The sequence below is a fragment of the Oryctolagus cuniculus genome, chromosome 9 (assembly GCF_964237555.1).
Source record: "Oryctolagus cuniculus chromosome 9, mOryCun1.1, whole genome shotgun sequence".
In the NCBI taxonomy this organism is placed as follows: Eukaryota; Metazoa; Chordata; class Mammalia; order Lagomorpha; family Leporidae; genus Oryctolagus; species Oryctolagus cuniculus.
Genome location: NC_091440.1, coordinates 86,618,509 through 86,636,704, shown reverse-complemented (window position 1 = coordinate 86,636,704; position 18,196 = coordinate 86,618,509). Strand labels below are relative to the sequence as shown.

Sequence of the window (18,196 nt, the reverse complement as noted above, 5' to 3'; positions counted from 1 at the left end):
CCCAGAATGATACATCTTCTGTGAGCACTTAGACATAACTATAACTGTGAGACATAAGAATATCCTCTATTTAATAATTTGAAGTCCTTGAGAATGGTTTTTATTATTAATTAAGGAAGCACCTAAGAAAACAAGCAATGGACTTGGACACTTAGGCATAACTAAGACAAGACATAAGAATATCCTCCACTTAATACACTAAAATAAAATAAATCTTTGAGAACAAGTTTTACTATTAACTCTCATAATACAACTCATTGAGAACAGAGGTCCTGCATAGGGAGTTAGTGCACAGTGACTCCTATTGTTAATTTAACAATTAACACTCTAACATATGACGTCAGTGATCACCTGAGGCTCTTGACATGAGCTGCTTAGGCTATGGAAGCTTTTTGAAACCACAAACTCCATCAGTATTTAGACAAGGCCATAAGCAAATTGGAAGTTCTCTCCTCCCTTCAGAGAAAAGTACCTCCTTCTTTGATGACCACTTCTTTCCACTGGGGTCTCACCTACCAAGGTCCTTCATATAGGACATGTTTTTCCAGTATCTTGGCTTTCCATGTCTGAAATGCTCTCGTGGGCTTTTCAGCCAAACCAGAATACCTTAAGACTGATTCTGAGGTCAGAGTGCTACTTAAAGTGACTGTCATTCTCTGAATCTGCTGTATGGACTGCTTCCCATGTTGGACATTCTCTCCTTTTTAATTCTATCTATTATTATATAGCCTGTCACCTAGAGAGCATTTCACCCGCTGCTCTGTCTGGCAGCCCGTCTCCCATCTCTCTCTTCAGCAAAGGTGAGGCAGATTCCCCTTCCTTGATGAAGAGAAGTCCAAGGCTTGTTGCCTTTGCCAGTGAAAATGTTGGCGAGCTGAGTGGCAAAGCTGCTGCCATTGGCGTCATTTATATCAACCACATCAAAAGAACCAGGATGTCTTTCTCTGTTGGTGACCACACCAGTTCTTCCCAGGGTAGCATCTCCAGGCACCATGCACAGGCTATTAGTGTCAGATGTGGTGATGTCAGTCACCTTGCCAGCCTCCAGGTCAGTGGGAATGGTGCCCTTCACCTTGATGAGGGTATGAGGGTAGCCAATGGTAGGAGCATCATGGGTCACGCAATGAAGGATTCCTTTTGTGCCCACTAAGATCTTTCTCACCTTGCACAACTTGTACTTGGCTTCCTCAGGTATAATACAATGAACAGCAAAGTGACCCTTGGTGTCACAGGTCAGGCAGAAATTCTCTCTGATCTTGTCAAAGCTCATGACATCCACAAAACCAGCAGGGTAACATGTACCAGTTTGGACATCCCAAGAAATGGGATAACTTGTTATAAGGCTATATATGCACTAAAGGACTCTTAATGAATTGCTTTAAAAATTTTATAGCACAATTGAAATAAATGGGAGTGCCCATTTCATACCACTGTACTGATCAGTGTCATTTTTGCAAAGTAATGATTACTTGAGGGAAATGGGATCTGCTTGCTTTTTAAATTTTTATTTATTTATTTTACTCATTAGCAAGGCAGGAGACAGAGAGACAGAAAGCTCTCCCATCTGTTGACTCACACACAAATGCCTGCAATAGCCGGGGCTGAGACAGGTGTATTCCAGGAGCCAAGAAACCATTCCAGGTCTCCCATGTGGGAGGCAGGGATGCAACTACTAGAGCCACCATCTGCATTCTCCTTGGGTGCATTAGCAGGAAGCTGGAATTGGAAATAGAGCCAGAACTCAAACCTAGGCACTCCTTTATGGGATGTGGGCATCTCAAACAGTATCTTAACTGCTGCACCAAACGCCCAACCCATCTCCTTGCTCTTATCTACATTGCTATACTACTTGTGAAGGTGACCATTTTCCAACTCATTTTGGCTTTTTCTCAACTGTCTGCATAAAGGACATGCCCCTTGAGATGGACAATATTCACAGAACTGAATTACCACCAGCTAAACCAGACTGAATTCATCTAGCCCAGTGATTTCCCACAAGGTGGAAGTATGTTTGGTTACTGAAACCACTTGGGGAAGGGTACTGGCAGTTAGTGAGTAGGTGCCAGGGATGTTAGATGTCTTCCAACTCATGGGACATTCCTGGATAACAACAAATGTCATACTGAACATTCATATATGTGGAAAATTCATTCATAATGTTCTATATTTAAGACAATTCTCCTTTATATACATGCATGTATTTTTGCATCATTTTGACATACACTGAAATGTCTAGTGTGCAACTATAATGTAGATCAAGGTAAAATTAATACTTTGATTTGTTTGGATATGAGTCAAGAATTGTTCAGCAGCTTAGAAAATTATGCCACTGTTGGTGACTGATTTATGTCAATAGCATTATTGGGACAGGTGTTGTGGTGCAGCAGGTTAAGCTGCTAGCTGCAATGCTGGCATCCCATAATGGAGTGCTGGTTCAAGTCCCAACTGTTCCATTTCTGATCCAGCTCCCTGCTAATATGCCTGGGACGCCATCAGAAAATTGTCTGTGTTCTTGGACCCCTGCCACCCTCATAGGAGACCCAGATGGAGTTCTGGGCTCCTGGCTTCACCCTGGCCTAGCCCATGTTGTTGCAGACTTTTGAGGAGTTCAGCAACAGATGGAAAAAAAATCCCTCTCTCTCTCTCTCTCTCTCTCTGTGTGTGTGTGTGTGTGCGTGTGTCTCTCTCTGCTTCTGCCTTTGCCTCTCTGTAACTCTACCTTTCAAATAATTAATAAATAATATTTTTTAAAAATCAGTACAACATCATTCATTATCAATCTAATTTTGTAGCTGATCATTCACAATGATTCTAAGAACAAGTGCAGGAATCGAAATAATTGGGTAACATGCTCCCTTACATACGGGAGTACCTGTCAGTTTACAACAAGTTTCTTTCTCTCTGACCTTTTTATGTCTTAAAGTTAAGGCAGTGTATTTCAAATTCTATGAGAGGACTTTCAAAAGTTCACAGAAATGGAACTAAAAGATGAATTTATTTTGATAAAAAAATTTTGCAAAGCCAGGCACTCTGATCTGGGATGCACTTGTTCCAGGTGATGCCTTAACCACCTCCAAATTATCTTGACTATGGTAGTCTTCTCCTAAACTGTTGACCTTGCCATACTTAAAAATAATCAAAGCTACATTTCAAAACATACACCAAAATATATAAAATGCAGTCCTAAAGCCCGCATCTTATTTAATTGGGAGCCCTAGGGGTCGGTGCTGTGGTACATGTGGTACCCCATGTGAGCTCCAGTTCAAGTCCTGGCTGCTCCACTACTGATCCAACTCCATTCTACCATGCCTAGGAAAGTACTTGGACCCCTGCCATCCACCTGGGAGACCAATATGGAGTTCCAGACTGCTGGCATCAGCCCTGGACTTTGGGGCCATTTGGGAGAGGGTGGTGAACCAGTGAATGGAAGCGCTCCCTCTCTCTCTCCCTCCATCTTTCCCTGCCTATAATTCTGCCCTTCAAATAAATAAATCTTTTTTAAAATTTGGGAAACCCAAGAGCCATGTTAAGTCAGAAGCATGGCAGAGTGTCCACTCCCTCCATAGGTACCAGTCAACACAGTATGATTGGAGCAAGCAAAACAAGGCATAAGGAAAAGAAAATTGAACCAAATCTATTTGCATATGACATAATGGCAAACCTGCAAAAGCCTTACTACAAAAATCAAAGATAAAATAATTCAAACAATAAAAGAATTTCATAAGATAGCAGGATATAAAATTAACTCACAAAAATCAATAGCATTGACTTTCAGTTTCTCACCTAACATGTAAAGAGGTTAGAATACATCATTTCCAATCTCAAAACAAGGAAAGCAAAGGAGGGAGGGAGGGAGGAGAGAGAGAGAGAGAGAGAGAGAATGAACAAATGAACAAAAGAGAAAGGAAGGAAGGAAGAAAAGAAGGAAGGGAGGGAGGGAAGGAGGGAAGGAGGGAGGGAGGGAGAGAAACTCAACAATTTAAAAACCAACAATTCTTCAATCGATCAGATAATTGAGGTCATGGGGCAAACTGACACCCTGAAAATTAGAGACACAGACAGACACAGACCACCAGTGCCTAATGGAGCAGAAGCCACAATTGAAGCCACATAGGAACACTTACTAGGTAAGTAACAAACTGCTGGAGACTAAGTGAGGACTGGCTTGAGAGATAAAACTCTGGAAAGCACACTTGCAGTGTGCCCACACTTATCTGAGTTCTACCCTCAAAGCTCTCAGGGGAAGGAAGAAAGGAACTGTTTTGAAGTAAGCCCAGGGGCTGATGCTGTGGTGTAGTAGGTAAAGCCTCAGCCTGCAGTGCCAGCATCCTATGGTTCAAGTCCCAGCTGCTCCACTTCCCATCCAGCTTTCTGCTATGGCCTAGGAAAGCAGTGGAAGATGATCATCTTCACAAGGGCGTATTCAGAGCAGCAGAGCATGGGAGCCAAGACTGAACAGGTGAGTTCAGGCTGGTAGAGGAGCAGTTTGAATTCTTATAGGATAGCCAAGTGGTCCTGTCGGACTGGACATGGAAAAATGTTACACAGCAGTCCCCCCCGTCCATAAATACAGAGAGAAGACATTTATAAATGAAAATAAAAAACACTTGAAAGAAAAATCGTGGAGACTCACCTAAGAAAGCAATATGAAGGCCAGAAGGGGGGAAAAAAAGGAAGAGGCAATACAGAAAATATCAAGGAAATTATTGTTCATTTGTAAACTTCTTTGTGCAGGTTTAGGAGAGATGATAAAAAGGTGTATCCTGGTAAAACTGGACACTTTCAAGTTTAAAAATAAATTTCACATGTTTCTAAACCAAAAGAGCAAGTTACTTATGGGGGAAATGAAATCAACTGGCATTGGACTTTGCATATCCAGTGCAGCATGAGAAACTAGTGTAGTCATAGAATAATGTTTACAGAATACTGAGAAAAGAGCTAGGACCCAAGAACACAAAGCCTGGTAAGATATTTTCCATGCGTTACAGTGCAAGAAAAACACCTGTTATGATGCAAGGATTCAGAGGTCATCATTCACATAGCCCACCTAGGGAGAAGGTTCCAGAAAAGGCCCTGTCAGGAATAACAAGGAAGAGGAGTGGGACTGAGGAGCAGAGGAAGAAGAAATATGTAAAGGAAGCAAACAGAAAAGGAGTTTATGGTAAGCAGAGAATTTTGCAATATGTGGTTAATCTAGACAGCAAATAACAGACTGGGAATGTGAACTGTAAACACTAGAGATCCTTGAAATAGGAGAACTTCTGTGATAGGGCCAAGTAATCAGCTGCAACTAAAAATACTCTTTATGTCAACAACATCTAGGAATTGGGAATGGGCTGAGCATACTGTAAGAGCTGATAGCATCCAAAGCGTCCTTCTAGTGGGAGATGTGGACACTGGGGATGGAGAGCATAGCGGAGCAGTGGTGTCAGGCACTTCATCTTGAGTAAGAGAATAGCAGTTTGCATTCAAGGACAATAATTAGGAATGGGCAAATGGGATGGAAAAGTGTGATAAAGTATCCAAAAGAGCATGAGGGAGGGAAGAGAAGGGAAAGGAACTGAATCAATGCCCCCAAATCATAAAGCAAATCACAAAGTAAAAGAAGGAAATTAAAAAACAAAGTAGAGGTAGCAGGTGAAGGTCAAGGACAATCAGTTGGGAAAAGAAGAAAGGAAACTCGGGCCAGTGCCTTGGCTCAATAGGCTAATCTATTCCACCTTGCGGCGCCGGCACACCGGGTTCTAGTTCGGGTCCAGGCGCCGGATTCTGTCCCGGTTGTCCCTCTTCCAGTCCAGCTCTCTGCTGTGGCCAGGGAGTGCAGTGGAGGATGGCCCAAGTCCTTGGGCCCAGCACCCGCATGGGAGACCAGGAGAAGCACCTGGCTCCTGGCTTCGGATCAGCACGATGCCCTGGCCGCGGCAGCCATTGGAGGGTGAACCAACAGCAAAAGGAAGACCTTTCTCTCTGTCTCTCTCTCACTGTCCACTCTGCCTGTCAAAAATAAAAAAATAAAACCTCGGTTATATGTTGTTTATAAGAAATGTACAGGGTAAGCATTTGGCCCAGTGATTAAGACACTACTTGGAACACTCCATATTGGGGTGCCTGGGTTTGAGTTCTGGCTCTGTTTCCCATTCCAGTTTCTTGTTAATGCATACATACCCTGAGGGGCAGCAGGGTAGGATTCAAGTACTTGAATTTCTGCCACCCAGATGGGAGTCCCAGATTGAGTTCCAGCCTTCTACCAGCCCAGTCCCCACTGTTGTGGACATTTGGGAAGTAAACTAGAGAATGAGATAAAATCTTTCTCTCTCTCTCTCTCTCTCTCTCTCTCTCTCTCTCTCCCTCTCCCTCTCCCTCTCCCTCTCCCTCTTCCTCTCCCTCCCTCCCTCTTCATTTCAAATAAATAAGACTTCTTAAAAAAGAAACACACAAAGCAAGGGTGAAGGTCAAAAATCAAATGGTGGCCAAAAAGATAAATGTAAACTTTTTATAAGGCAAGAGAATACAAAATGTTGATGGAAGAAATCAAAGATCCTAAATAGAGACAAACAGTGTTCATGTATTAGAAGATCAAGCACAACAAAAATATTAATTATCTCATATCAAATTATTTAACACAGTTCTTATTGAAATGCCATCAAGCTCTCTTGAGAAATGGACAAGCTCACTCTAAAATTTATATGGAGAATGAGGAATCAAAGTAGCTAAAATAATTCTGAGAATGAATAACTAAGTGGGAGGAGTAACTCTCCTAGATTTCAAGATGGACTCCACAGCTGCCTCACTCAAGACAGAGTGCCATCAGTGGAAGTGAGAGACAGCGACCAACAGAATGGAGTAGAGAACTAGAAATAGAGTGGCACAGAGACAACCATGGCTTTTTCACAAAGATGCACAAGCAATTAAACAAGAAAAAGTTAGTCTTTAATGGTGTTGAAACAATTAGATACTCATAAGCAAAATGAAACAGGACCAAAATTTCACATCTTACACAAAAATATCAACTCAAAATAAATTGTAGACCTAAGTGTAAAATCGAAAATATTTTAGAAAAAATTTCAGGAGAAAATCTTTGGGACTAAGGGCTTCACAGAGTGCTCTTAGACTTGACATCAAAAGCATAATCACAGGAAAAAAAAAAAAAAAAACACTGATGGAAGGAGCCAAGATGGCAGAATAGGGAAAAGATATACTGACTTTGATGATGAAAAAATAACAGAAGAAAAGAAGAGGAATGGCATTCCTGGGGGAAAGTTGGAGAGTAGTTTGCAGTGGAAATTCTACAGAGAAAAGAGATGCCAAAGAACAGTAGGGATACAGTCATGCAGCAGCAGATGGAATGGTACCGGTGACTTTTGCAGCCAGAGACTGGAGGAGACACCATCTTCTTGGAGCAAGGTGAGAGAAACCTGCAGCAGCCTATACCACTGGTGTTATTGCTTAAGGGAGAACCTCACAGACCCCACTGACTTTGAATCCAGCCTGGAATGCCAGTGTGAGGCAAGGTGCCCGCCTAACTCTGGGAAGGGAGAGCACATTGCTTTCTTCAAATCCTCCCCCAAGGACACCCAGTTACTAGCAGGAAGGGAATCCATCTTAAAAAGGCAAGTAGAAGCTGCTGCAGCCCATGCTACAGGGGATTTTGTCAGAGGGATAAATCTGCAGTCCCCATTGACTTTGTGGCTTGGAGGGTTGGCAGGGGACAGGATGCCTGCTTAGCCCTGTGAAGCACTCCTCTCCCCTCACTCTATCAAGGTGTCCAGACTTGACTTACCAAGGCATAGCACCAACCAACTAATATAGAGTGGGCTCCTGGGACTGCAAGTGGATCCCCTGCTCCTTATGACTGTGGGAGTCCCATGAACTATGACCATGGGAATTCAGTGACTGTCTGATAGGGCTTGTGGTGTGGCTGGGTCTTTGGGGAATCACTGCTTCTGGCTTCAGAGGTCCAGATTTTTCTGAATGCCAGGAGTGGGTCATCACAGAAGGTTCCATGCTCACACTGAGGAACACACAGATAACTTTGTACAGTTCACGTGCCTGCGTGGGTGGGGTGTGCAACATTGTAGGCTTGCCCTGTGCAGGTGGTGCACCTTGGCAGAGGGGCAGTGAAGCTGTGATCATGCCAGCCTACCCAGTCATATCCTCCCCTGCTGACGACAGAGATCTTTCGTGCCTAATTTGGGTGTCACTCTAGATTCTTGCCATACCCTCAGGCACTGGCCTGAGCACCCTGGCCCACCCTCAACACATGCTTCTGGATATCCACTGAAGGACCAAACACTCCACTAAGCCACAGAGGTATAGTTCAAAGGAAGAAGCCCTCAGAGGAGAAAACCAACAGGTGTTTCCAAAAAGTGCCTAAAAATAAATGTAGATATGCAGGAACTACAAACAAGGAAGACAATATGACTCCCCAAAAGGAACACAACAACACTTCAATATGAGAATTTGGAGATGAAGAGATTGATTAAATGTCTGAAAAGGAATTCAGAAGAACGATCATAAGACTACGCAAAAACACAGAGAAACATATGCATGAGTTTTAAAAAATCCATACATGACATGTATGAGACATTCTGCCAGGAGATAGAGACATTGAAAAGAACTCAAACTGAAATATTGAAAATGAAGAATTCAATATGTCAAATAGGAAATACCTTAACTATGGACTTGATGAGGCAGAGAAAAAATATCTGAGCTAGAAAACAGATCCTTGGAAATATCTCAATCACATGGAAAAAAGAAAAACTGAAAATGGTGTTTAAGACTTATGGGATACTATCAAATGACCAAACATACGTGTCTTAGGAGTTACTGATGGTGTGGAAAAAGAGAATGGATTAAAAGAATGACTCAGTGAAATGAAAGCAGAAAAATTTATTTATTTGGAGAAAGATAGGGACATCCAAGAATAGGAAATGTGGGAGGCAGGGCCCGCCTCCCACAGCCTGGCGCTGAGAGGGAGTAAATAAATTGTACACAGCTGCTTCATCAATTTGACTAAGAAGCTGCAGGAGCTGATCCTACCTCTGATTGGAAGAGAACGGCGTGCTCTGCACATGGACAGCAGAGCACAGATTGGTGGGAGAGGACTATAAAAGGGGAAGAGAGACGGCACGGTGGGGGGGGGGGGGTTGGTTGGAGAATTGGTTGGAGAGCTCGCTGGGGAGTTTGTTATCTCATTCTTTCTTTCTTCTCTTTACTTGTTCTTGCTTTACTGTAGAAAAAACCGACTGAAAGGGAATAACAGCGTCCGGTCTGGTGCCGCTCCTCCGCGAGCGGAGGAGCGACAGGAAACACATAAAACTCCTAATAGATATGATCAGAAAAGATCTTCAATACTATATGTTATAGTCAAACTTTCAAAAGTAAAACAAAGATTCTAAAATGTGCGTAAGAGAAATGCCAGATTACCTTAAGAGGATTTCCAATTATACTGACAGCTGAATTTGCATCAGAAATCCTATAGACTAGAATAGAGACATAGTCCAAATCCTAAAAGAAAAAAAAAAGAACTGTCAAACTAGAATACTGTAACCAACAATGTTCTCATTTTTAAATGAAGATTAAATAAAGACCTTTCAAAACAAATGGAAATTGAAAGAAATTGTCACCCCTCATCCGGCCTTACAAATGATATTTAAGGATGTGCTACATACAGAACAGAGAAAGATAGTTATCATTGCGAAAGAATATGAAGGCAGAAAATCTCCTAGTAAAATTACAAAGGAAATCCAAAGCAAACACTAGGAATATTTTTGGAAAAAAAGAAGAATAAAGTCATTACTTATCAGTGATAATCTTGAATGTCAATGGCTTAATTCTCCAATTAAATGATACAGACTGGAAGAATGGATTCAAAAATAAGACCTACCTATATGTTGCCTGCCAGAAACACATCTCACCAATGAAGATACACACAACTGAAAGTGAAACAATGGGAAAAGATATCCCATGCTAACAGGAAGCAAAAAGGAGCAAGTGTAATCATTCTAATACCAGACAAAATAGACTTTAACACAAAAACTGTTAAAAGAGACAAAGATGGGCATTATGTAATGACTAAGGGGATCAGTTCAACAGGAAGATGTGATTATACTAAATGTATATGCACCCAATGCCTGAGCACCTGGCTATTTAAAACAAGTGTTAATGTATCTAAAGGGAGACATAGTCTCCAATACAATAATAGTGGGGGCTTCAACACCCCACTTTCATCAATGGACAGATGAACTAAACAACAAATCAACAAACTCAGAGCTAATCTACACCATGGACCAAATGGACCTAACTGATATCCACAGAACATTGCATCCTGCAGTTGAAGAATACACATTATTTTCATCAATACATGGAACTTCCTCTAGGATAGACCATTTGCTAGGCCATGAAGCAAGTCTCAGCAAATTCAAAAATATTGAAATCATACCATGTATCTTTTCTGACCACAATAGAATAAAGCTAGAAACTAACAACTTTAGAAAATATGCAAACACAATGGAGTCTGAACAACATGCTCCTGAATGAACAGTAGGTCATACAGGAAATCAAAAGGGAAATCAGAAAATTTCTAGAAATGAATGAAAATGACAACACAACATATCAAAATGTATGGCATACATCAAAAGCAGTCTTAAGTGGAAAGTGTATGGTAATTAGTGCCTATATCAAGAAATTGGAAAGGCATCAAACAAATGATCTAACAGTGCATCCCAAGAACCTAGAAAAACAAGAACAAACCAAACCCACAATTAGTAGGAGGAAAGAAATAATTAAAATTAGAGAAGAGATAAACAAAATTGAAACCAAAAAAAATGATACAAAAGATCAGTGAAATGAAAAGCTAGTTTTCTGAAAAAATAAACAAAATTTATACACCCTCTTTTTACCAATTAATGTGATGTTAGCTATGGGGGGAAGTGTATAACCTTTATCATGTTGAGGAAATTTCCTTCTATTCCTAGTTTTCATATTGTTTTTACCATGAAGCAATGTTATAGTTTGTCAAATACCAGTTCTTCACCAACTGAGATGATCATAAAGGCTTTATCCTTCATTAATTAAAATTAGTCTATTTTACATTGATCAATTTTCAAGTTGAGCCATCCTCGCATTACTAAAATAAAACTCAAATGTTGTATAATTGGATTATGTTTATGACTTTGGTTTGGTGGTATTTTTGGAGGCTTTTGCATCAATATTCATTAGGCAATCATCAGCCTGCAGATTTCTTGTCTTGTAGTGAATGTGCCTGGCTTTTGGTATCAGGATAACACTGATCTCATAGAATGAATCAGAGTCACTTCTCTTCAATTATTTGGAAGAGTTTGAGAAGGATGACTGATGTTAGCTCCTCTTCAAATGCCTGGTAGAATTCATCAGTAAAGCCATTTGGTCTAAGCCTTCTTTTGTTGGGTGCATTTTGATAACCGATTTAATCTTCTCACTACTTAGATGTCTATCCAGGTTTGATGTTTCTTCCTGATTCAATCTGGAGTGCCTCTGTGTTTCTAGGAAATTGGCCATTTCAGCTAGCTCATCCAATTTCTTTTTTTTTTCCCCTGAAAAGTTCTCACTTATGAATGCATATGAAATAAAGACCTTCCATAACAAAAAGAAACTGAAAGAATTTGTCACCACTCATCCAATCTACAAAGAAGACATCACAAGGGAAGTTAGAAAACATTTTTTCTTATGTGTTATGAGTTGTGATTAACAGCAAAGGGCTTTTCCAGTCATTACATTTATAAGGTACTCCCCTGTGTGAGTTCTCTGATGCATTATGGGTTGTGATTTATTGCCAAAGGCTTTTCCACTATCATTACATTTATGAGGTTTCTCACCTGTGTGAATTCTGTGAATGTTTGATGAGGTGTGACTTACACAGATAGGCTTTTCCAAGCCATTGCATTCATAAGGTTTCTCTCCTGTGTGAATTCTCTGATGCATTACAAGGTTTGACTTATAGACACAGCTTTTCCACAGTCATTACGTTCATGAGATTTCTCCCCTATCCAATTTTCTTTTTGTGCAATTGTTCACAATCCCCTTCTATAATAATTTTATTTTATTTATTTATTTATTTATTTATTGACAGGCAGAGTGGATAGTGAGAGAGAGAGAGACAGAGAGAAAGGTTTTCCTTTTGCTGTTGGTTCACCCTCCAATGGCCGCCATGGCTGGCGCGCTGTGGCTCAATAGGCTAATAAAGTCAAATAATTAATAAAAATATGCTGGCCAGCGCCGCAGCTCAATAGGCTAATCCTCCACCTAGCGGTGCCGGCACACTGGGTTCTAGTCCCGGTCGGGGCACCGGATTCTGTCCCGGTTGCCCCTCTTCCAGGCCAGCTCTCTGCTGTGGCCAGGGAGTGCAGTGGAGGATGGCCCAAGTGCTTGGGCCCTGCACCCCATGGGAGACCAGGAGAAGCACCTGGCTCCTGCCTTCGGATCAGCGCGGTGCGCCGGCCGCAGCAGCCATTGGAGGGTGAACCAACGGAAAAAGGAAGACCTTTCTCACTGTCTCTCTCTCTCACTATCCACTCTGCCTGTCCAAAAAAAAAAAAAAAAAACAAAACAAAACACTATATAATGTTTATTTTTGTAGAACTATATATGTTTTCAATTCAAGTAATTTTGACTCTTTTTTAGATTCATTTATTTATTTGAAAGGCAGAATTACAGAAAGGCGAGGCAGAGAGAGAGAGAAGGAGAGAGAGAGAGACAGAGGTCTTCCATCCACTGGTTCACTCCCCAAATGCCTGCAATGTGCCAATCCGAAGCCAGGAGCCAGGAGCATCCTCCAGGTTTCCCACGCAGGTACAGGGGCCCAAGGACTTGGGCCATCTTCTACTGCTATCCCAGGCCATAGTAGAGAGCTGGATAGGAAGTGGAGCAGCCGGGTCTTAAACTATCGCCCATATGGGATGCCTGTGCTTCAGGCCAAGGCATTAACCTTTGTGTGGCACAGCGCCAGCCCCGTTTTTTGTTTTTTAATGTAAATATATACAGCTGTGAATTTCCCCACTTAGCACTGCTTTTTTCTGTTTCCCCTAAGTTTTTGGATATTGTGTTTCCATTTTCATTCCTCTGTAAATGTTTTCTAACTTCCCTGGTAATGCCTTCTTTGCATTATTGGTTGTTTAAGAATGTGTTAATTTCCACAAATTCATGAATTTTCCTATTTCCTTTCTGTTATTAATTTCTAACATCATCCCTTTGTGAGCCTAGAAGATACTTTCTGTGATATCTACCTTTTAAAATCTATTAAGGGAAGGGCCCAGAGCTGTGGCATAGCAGGTTAAGCCACTGCCTGCAATGCCGGCATTCCATACTGATGCCAGTTCATGTACCCACTGCTCCACTTCTGATCCAGCTCTCTGGTAATGCACCTGGGAAAGCAGCAGAAGATGGACCAAGTGCTCGGGCCCCTGCGCCTATGTGGGAGACCTGGAAGAAGCTCCTGGCTCCTGGCTTTGGCTTGGCCCAGCCCTGGCCTTTGGGGCCATTTAGGGAATGAACTAGAGGATGGAAGATTCTCTCTCTCTGTCTCTGTGTGTGTGTGTGTGTGTGTGTGTGTAAAACTATGCCTTTCAAATAGATAAAATAAAACTTAAAAATCTGTATTGAGGGGTCGGCATTGTGCTGCAGTGTTTAATTTGCCACTTATGATGCTGGCATCCCAAATCAGAGCGACTGACCTCTGGCATCCCATACCAGAGCTATGCACCTCAGAAGGCAGTGGAGGATAGCCCAAGTTTGCCACGCACATGAGAGAGACCCAGAGGGAGTTCCAGGTTCCTGACTTCAGCCTCGCTCAGCCCCAGCCATTGCAGCCATCTGGGGAATGAACAAGCAGATAGAAGCTGTCTCTCCCTCTGTCTCTGTTAACTGTGCCATTCAGATTCATAATAAATATATTTTTAAAAGATAATGATTCAGGAGCTTGCGTTGTGACCAAGCTGATTAAGCCACTGTCTGTGACACCAGCATCTCATATGGATCTGTCTCTCCCTATCGCTCTACCTTTTAAATAAATAAATAAATCTTTTTTAAAAAGAATTCAAAGTGAAGCATAAAAATATGCAAGGATATAGGGTTTATTTAAAGCACAAGAAAATTATAGGCAAGCTCAAGAGATAGAGAGGAGGAGCAAAGAGCCAAAACACAAAAAGGAACCAAACGAGGGAAAAAAAATTCTTCACAAAGAAAACACCCCCCACAGAGGAAAGAAACCCAACAACAAAGTTAAGCCATCCCTTTATACCTTCCAAAGGCACAGGGGGTGGGGCCTGGGTGGGGCCTGATTACAAACTCAAAAGCGGAGGACAGGGTGGGGTGGGGCATGGCAGGGCTTCAGTCCCACCCATTTAAGGTCACTGTCATTCTAAGAAATCCTACAGAGAGGTCTTGCCTGTGCTTTCACCAACTTCCCCAATGTAGCATCTTTCAAGTTCATCACACAACACCTCCACTAGGACACACACCTTGATAAGGTGCATTGAACTTGCTCAGGTTCCCCCAGCTTTGTCTATACTCATCTTCTAGGTGTGTAAATGTTCTATGTAATTGTATCATGTGCATTTGTGTCTCTGACAACACAGTCAAGGCACAGAGCAGTTCCCAGCCCACAAGGATTCCTCCTGCTGCCTTTGTATAACCCACTGACCTCCTTCCCATCCCTAACTGCCCACCACAAATCTGTTCCTATTTCTACGATTTTATTTCAGAGACGTCCTAGAAATGGAGTCACGTGGGTGAGCTGCGGGTTGTGCTGTTTGTCTCATCTTGCACACCTTGCTGATTTTCCATCCAGTAGTTCCAACAGTGGCTGAAGCCACAGCTGTGCACTTGGGAAGCTGCTCCTTCAGCTCTGTCAGTGATGCTTCGAGTAGGTTAAGGCTCTGTTGTTCGCTGCATAGACATTCAGGATTGTTGTGTCTTCCTGGTGGATGGGTCCTTTTACCTTTGTGCCATATCCTTATTCATCTCTAGTTATTTTTTCTGCTATAAAATCTCCCTGACCTGATGTTGACAGTATAATACCTTCTTTATTATTCCTTTTTCTTTTAAATCAATGTGCACAGGGTATGTATTTTTCCAACCTTTACTTTTGACCTAATTACATTGCTGAATTCGAACTGTATTTCTTTTTTTTTTTTTAAGATGCATTTATTTATTTGAAAGTCAGAGTTACACAGAGGAGAGGCACAGAGAGAGAGAGAGAGAGAGAGAGTTGTTTTCCATCCAATGGTTCACTCTCCAAATGGCTGCAACGGCTGAAGCTGTGCCGATTCGAAACCAGGAGCCAGGGGTTTCTTCCAGGTCTCCCACATGGGTGCAGGGGCCCAAGGACTTGGGCCATCTTTTACTGCTATCCCAGGCCATAGCAGAGAGCTGGATAGGAAGTGGAGCAGCCGGGTCTCAAACCAGCACCTGTATGGGATGCTGGCACTGCAGACCAGGGTGTTAACCCGCTGTGTCACAGCACCGGCTCCTGAACTGTATTTCTTTCAAGCTTCCCCCCCTCCCTCCTTCAGGGCAAACAGGCAAACTTTTTATTAGCAACGAAATGATTTATGGCACACATCACCTGCAATCACAATTATAATTTGGCACATCCAGGGGTGAAAACATTACACATTTATAAAAAATAGGCCTTTGGTTTTTTCCCACCCTGCAAGACTTTTGTAGTCTCTACCCCCACTCTCTCAAGATACATTTTTTAAAGACTTGTTTGTTTATTTATTTATTTATTTATTTAAAAATCAGAGTTATAGAGAGAGAGACAGAGAGAGAAAGAGAACTCTTCCATCCTCTGGTCCACTGCCCAAATGGCTGCAATGGCCAATGCTGGGCCAGGCTGAAGCCAGCAGCCAGGAGGAGTCTCATTTGAGTCTCCCATGTGGGTGCAGGGCCCCAAGCACTTGGGCCATCTTCCACTGCGTTCCCAGGCACATTTGTGGGAAGCTGGATCAGAAATGGAACAGCCAAGACTCAAACCAATGCCCATGTGGGATGTCTGCCTCGTGTGTGGTGGTTGCACTCACTATATCACGAGGGCCCCTCAAGATACATTTTTCATCCCTTGAACTGTATTAAAATTACAAACAAAGGGCCAGTGCTGTGGCATAGTAAGCTAAGCCTCCTCCTGGGTGCCTGTTTGAGTCCTGGCTGCTCCTCTTCCAATCCAGCTCTCTGCTGATAGCCTGGGAAAGCAGTGGAAGATGGTCCAAGTGCTTGGGCCCCTGCACCCATGTGGGAGACCCGGAAGAAGTTCATAGCACCTGACTTCAGATCAGCCAAGATCTCTAGCCATTGTGGCTATTTGGGGAATGAGCCAGTGGAAGGAAGACCTCTCTCTCTCTCTCTCTCTCTCTCTCTCTCTCTCTCTCTCTTTCTCAGTCTGTAACTCTGCCTCTCAAATGAATATATAAAATCTTTAAAAAGATTCAAAACACCATTCTTGGGGCCAGCACAGTGGCGTAGCAGGTAAAGCCACCACCTGTAGTGCTGATATCCCATATGGGTGCCAGTTCAAGTCCCAGCTGCTCCACTTCTGATTCGGCTCTCTGCTATTGCCTGGGAAAGCAGTGGAAGATGGCCCAAATCCTTGGGCCACTGCACCTGTATAGAAGACCTGGAAGAAGCTCCTGACTCCTGGCTTTGGATCAGCACAGCTCTTGCCACTGCAGCCATCTGGGGAGTGAACCAGCGGATGGAAGACCTCTCTCTCTCTCTGCCTCTCCTCTCTCTGTGTAACTCTGACTTTCAAGTAAATTAATAAACCTTAAAAAAAAAAAAAAAACCATTCTTAATCCCAGGCAGGATTATGGGGTGGGGGGTTGGGGCTCCAAACATTGGAGGGCAACAGGTGTGGAGCAGGGAGCAATGGGGCCCCGGGTGGGTGTGGGAGGGTTTACTGGGAACCTCAAAGGCATCTGGGTGAGACTCCAGGGAGCTTGGCGCCAGGGGCAGCTCAATTGTGTTTATTTTATTTCTGCAACCGTGCCCCTCCCCTCAGGCACAGGGACACAATACCTCCTTTCTCTAACCCCCTCTCCTCTTTGCTCTTGGGGCCCGGGGCTGCACTGGGTGTCTGCCACAGCCCCAGTTTCCCATGCCACCACTGGAGCCCACCGGCCCACCTCCAGGCTCTGACACTGCTGCTCGTCGCCCTCTGCTGCGGCTATTTCTCTTATAAGCTTTTAAAAAACCCACTCGGCTGACCTGTCCCTTTTAATTGATGTATTTTAAAGATTTATATATTTTTTTAAAAGATTTACTTTATTTATTTGAAAGACAGAGTTACAGAGAGAGGTAGAGACAGAGAGAGAGGTCCTCCATCTGCTGGTTCAATCCCCAGATGGCCGCAACGGCCAGAACTGTGCCAATCCGAAGCCAGGAGCCAAGAGCTTCTTCAGGGTCTCCTACATGGGTGCAGGGGCCCAAGGACTTGTGCTATCTTCTACTGCTTTCCCAGGCCATAGCAGAGAACTGGATGGGAAGTGGAGCAGCTGGGTCTCGAACTGGCACCCATATGGGATGCCAGCGCTTCAGGCCAGGCATTAACCTGTTATGCCACAGCACCGGCCCCCCTTCCTCACTTTTAATTATTATTGCCTTGAGTACTACATGGTGTTATATTTTTGTTTCAATCACCAAATGCGACTTACAAAATTCACCAGAATAGTACCCATAATTCCAGGGCCAGCACTGTGGCACAGAGGGTTAAAGCCCTGGCCTGACATGCCAGCATCCCATATGGGCACTGGTTCTAGTCCCGGCTGCTCCTCTTCTAATCCAGCTCTTTCCTTTGGCCTGAGAAAGCAGTAGAAGATGGCCCAAGTCCTTGGGCCCTGCACTCACATGGGAAACCTGGAAGAACCTCCTGGCTCCTGGCTCCGGATCAGCGCAGCTCTGGCTGTTGTGGCCATTTGGGGAGTGAACCAGCGGATGGAAGACCTCTTTCTCTATTTCTACATCTCTCTGTAACTCTGTCTTTAAAATAAATAAAATAAAATATTTAAAAATAATAATAATTCTGTTCCTCCAGTATCCTGCCTTCCTGACACTCCAATAATCCTAATTTTATCGTTTTCTCTCTCTCTCTCTCTCTCTCTCTCTCTCTCTCTCTCCCTCTCCCTCTCCCTCTCTGTGTGTGTGTGTGTGTGTGTGTGTGTGTGTG

General features: G+C 43.1%; 1 protein-coding gene across 1 annotated transcript; it reads right to left on the bottom strand.

Annotated features, from left to right (window-relative positions):
* Positions 1 to 748: 748 nt before the first annotated feature.
* On the bottom strand, positions 749 to 14,997 carry LOC100342337 (small ribosomal subunit protein eS4, X isoform-like). Its single transcript, XM_070048336.1, has 2 exons — positions 14,975 to 14,997; positions 749 to 1,343 (listed from the first exon to the last, which is right to left on the bottom strand). The coding sequence occupies exons 1-2, from the start codon at positions 14,995 to 14,997 to the stop codon at positions 749 to 751; spliced, it is 618 nt and encodes a 205-aa protein (XP_069904437.1).
* Between the last annotated feature and the right edge of the window lie 3,199 nt (positions 14,998 to 18,196).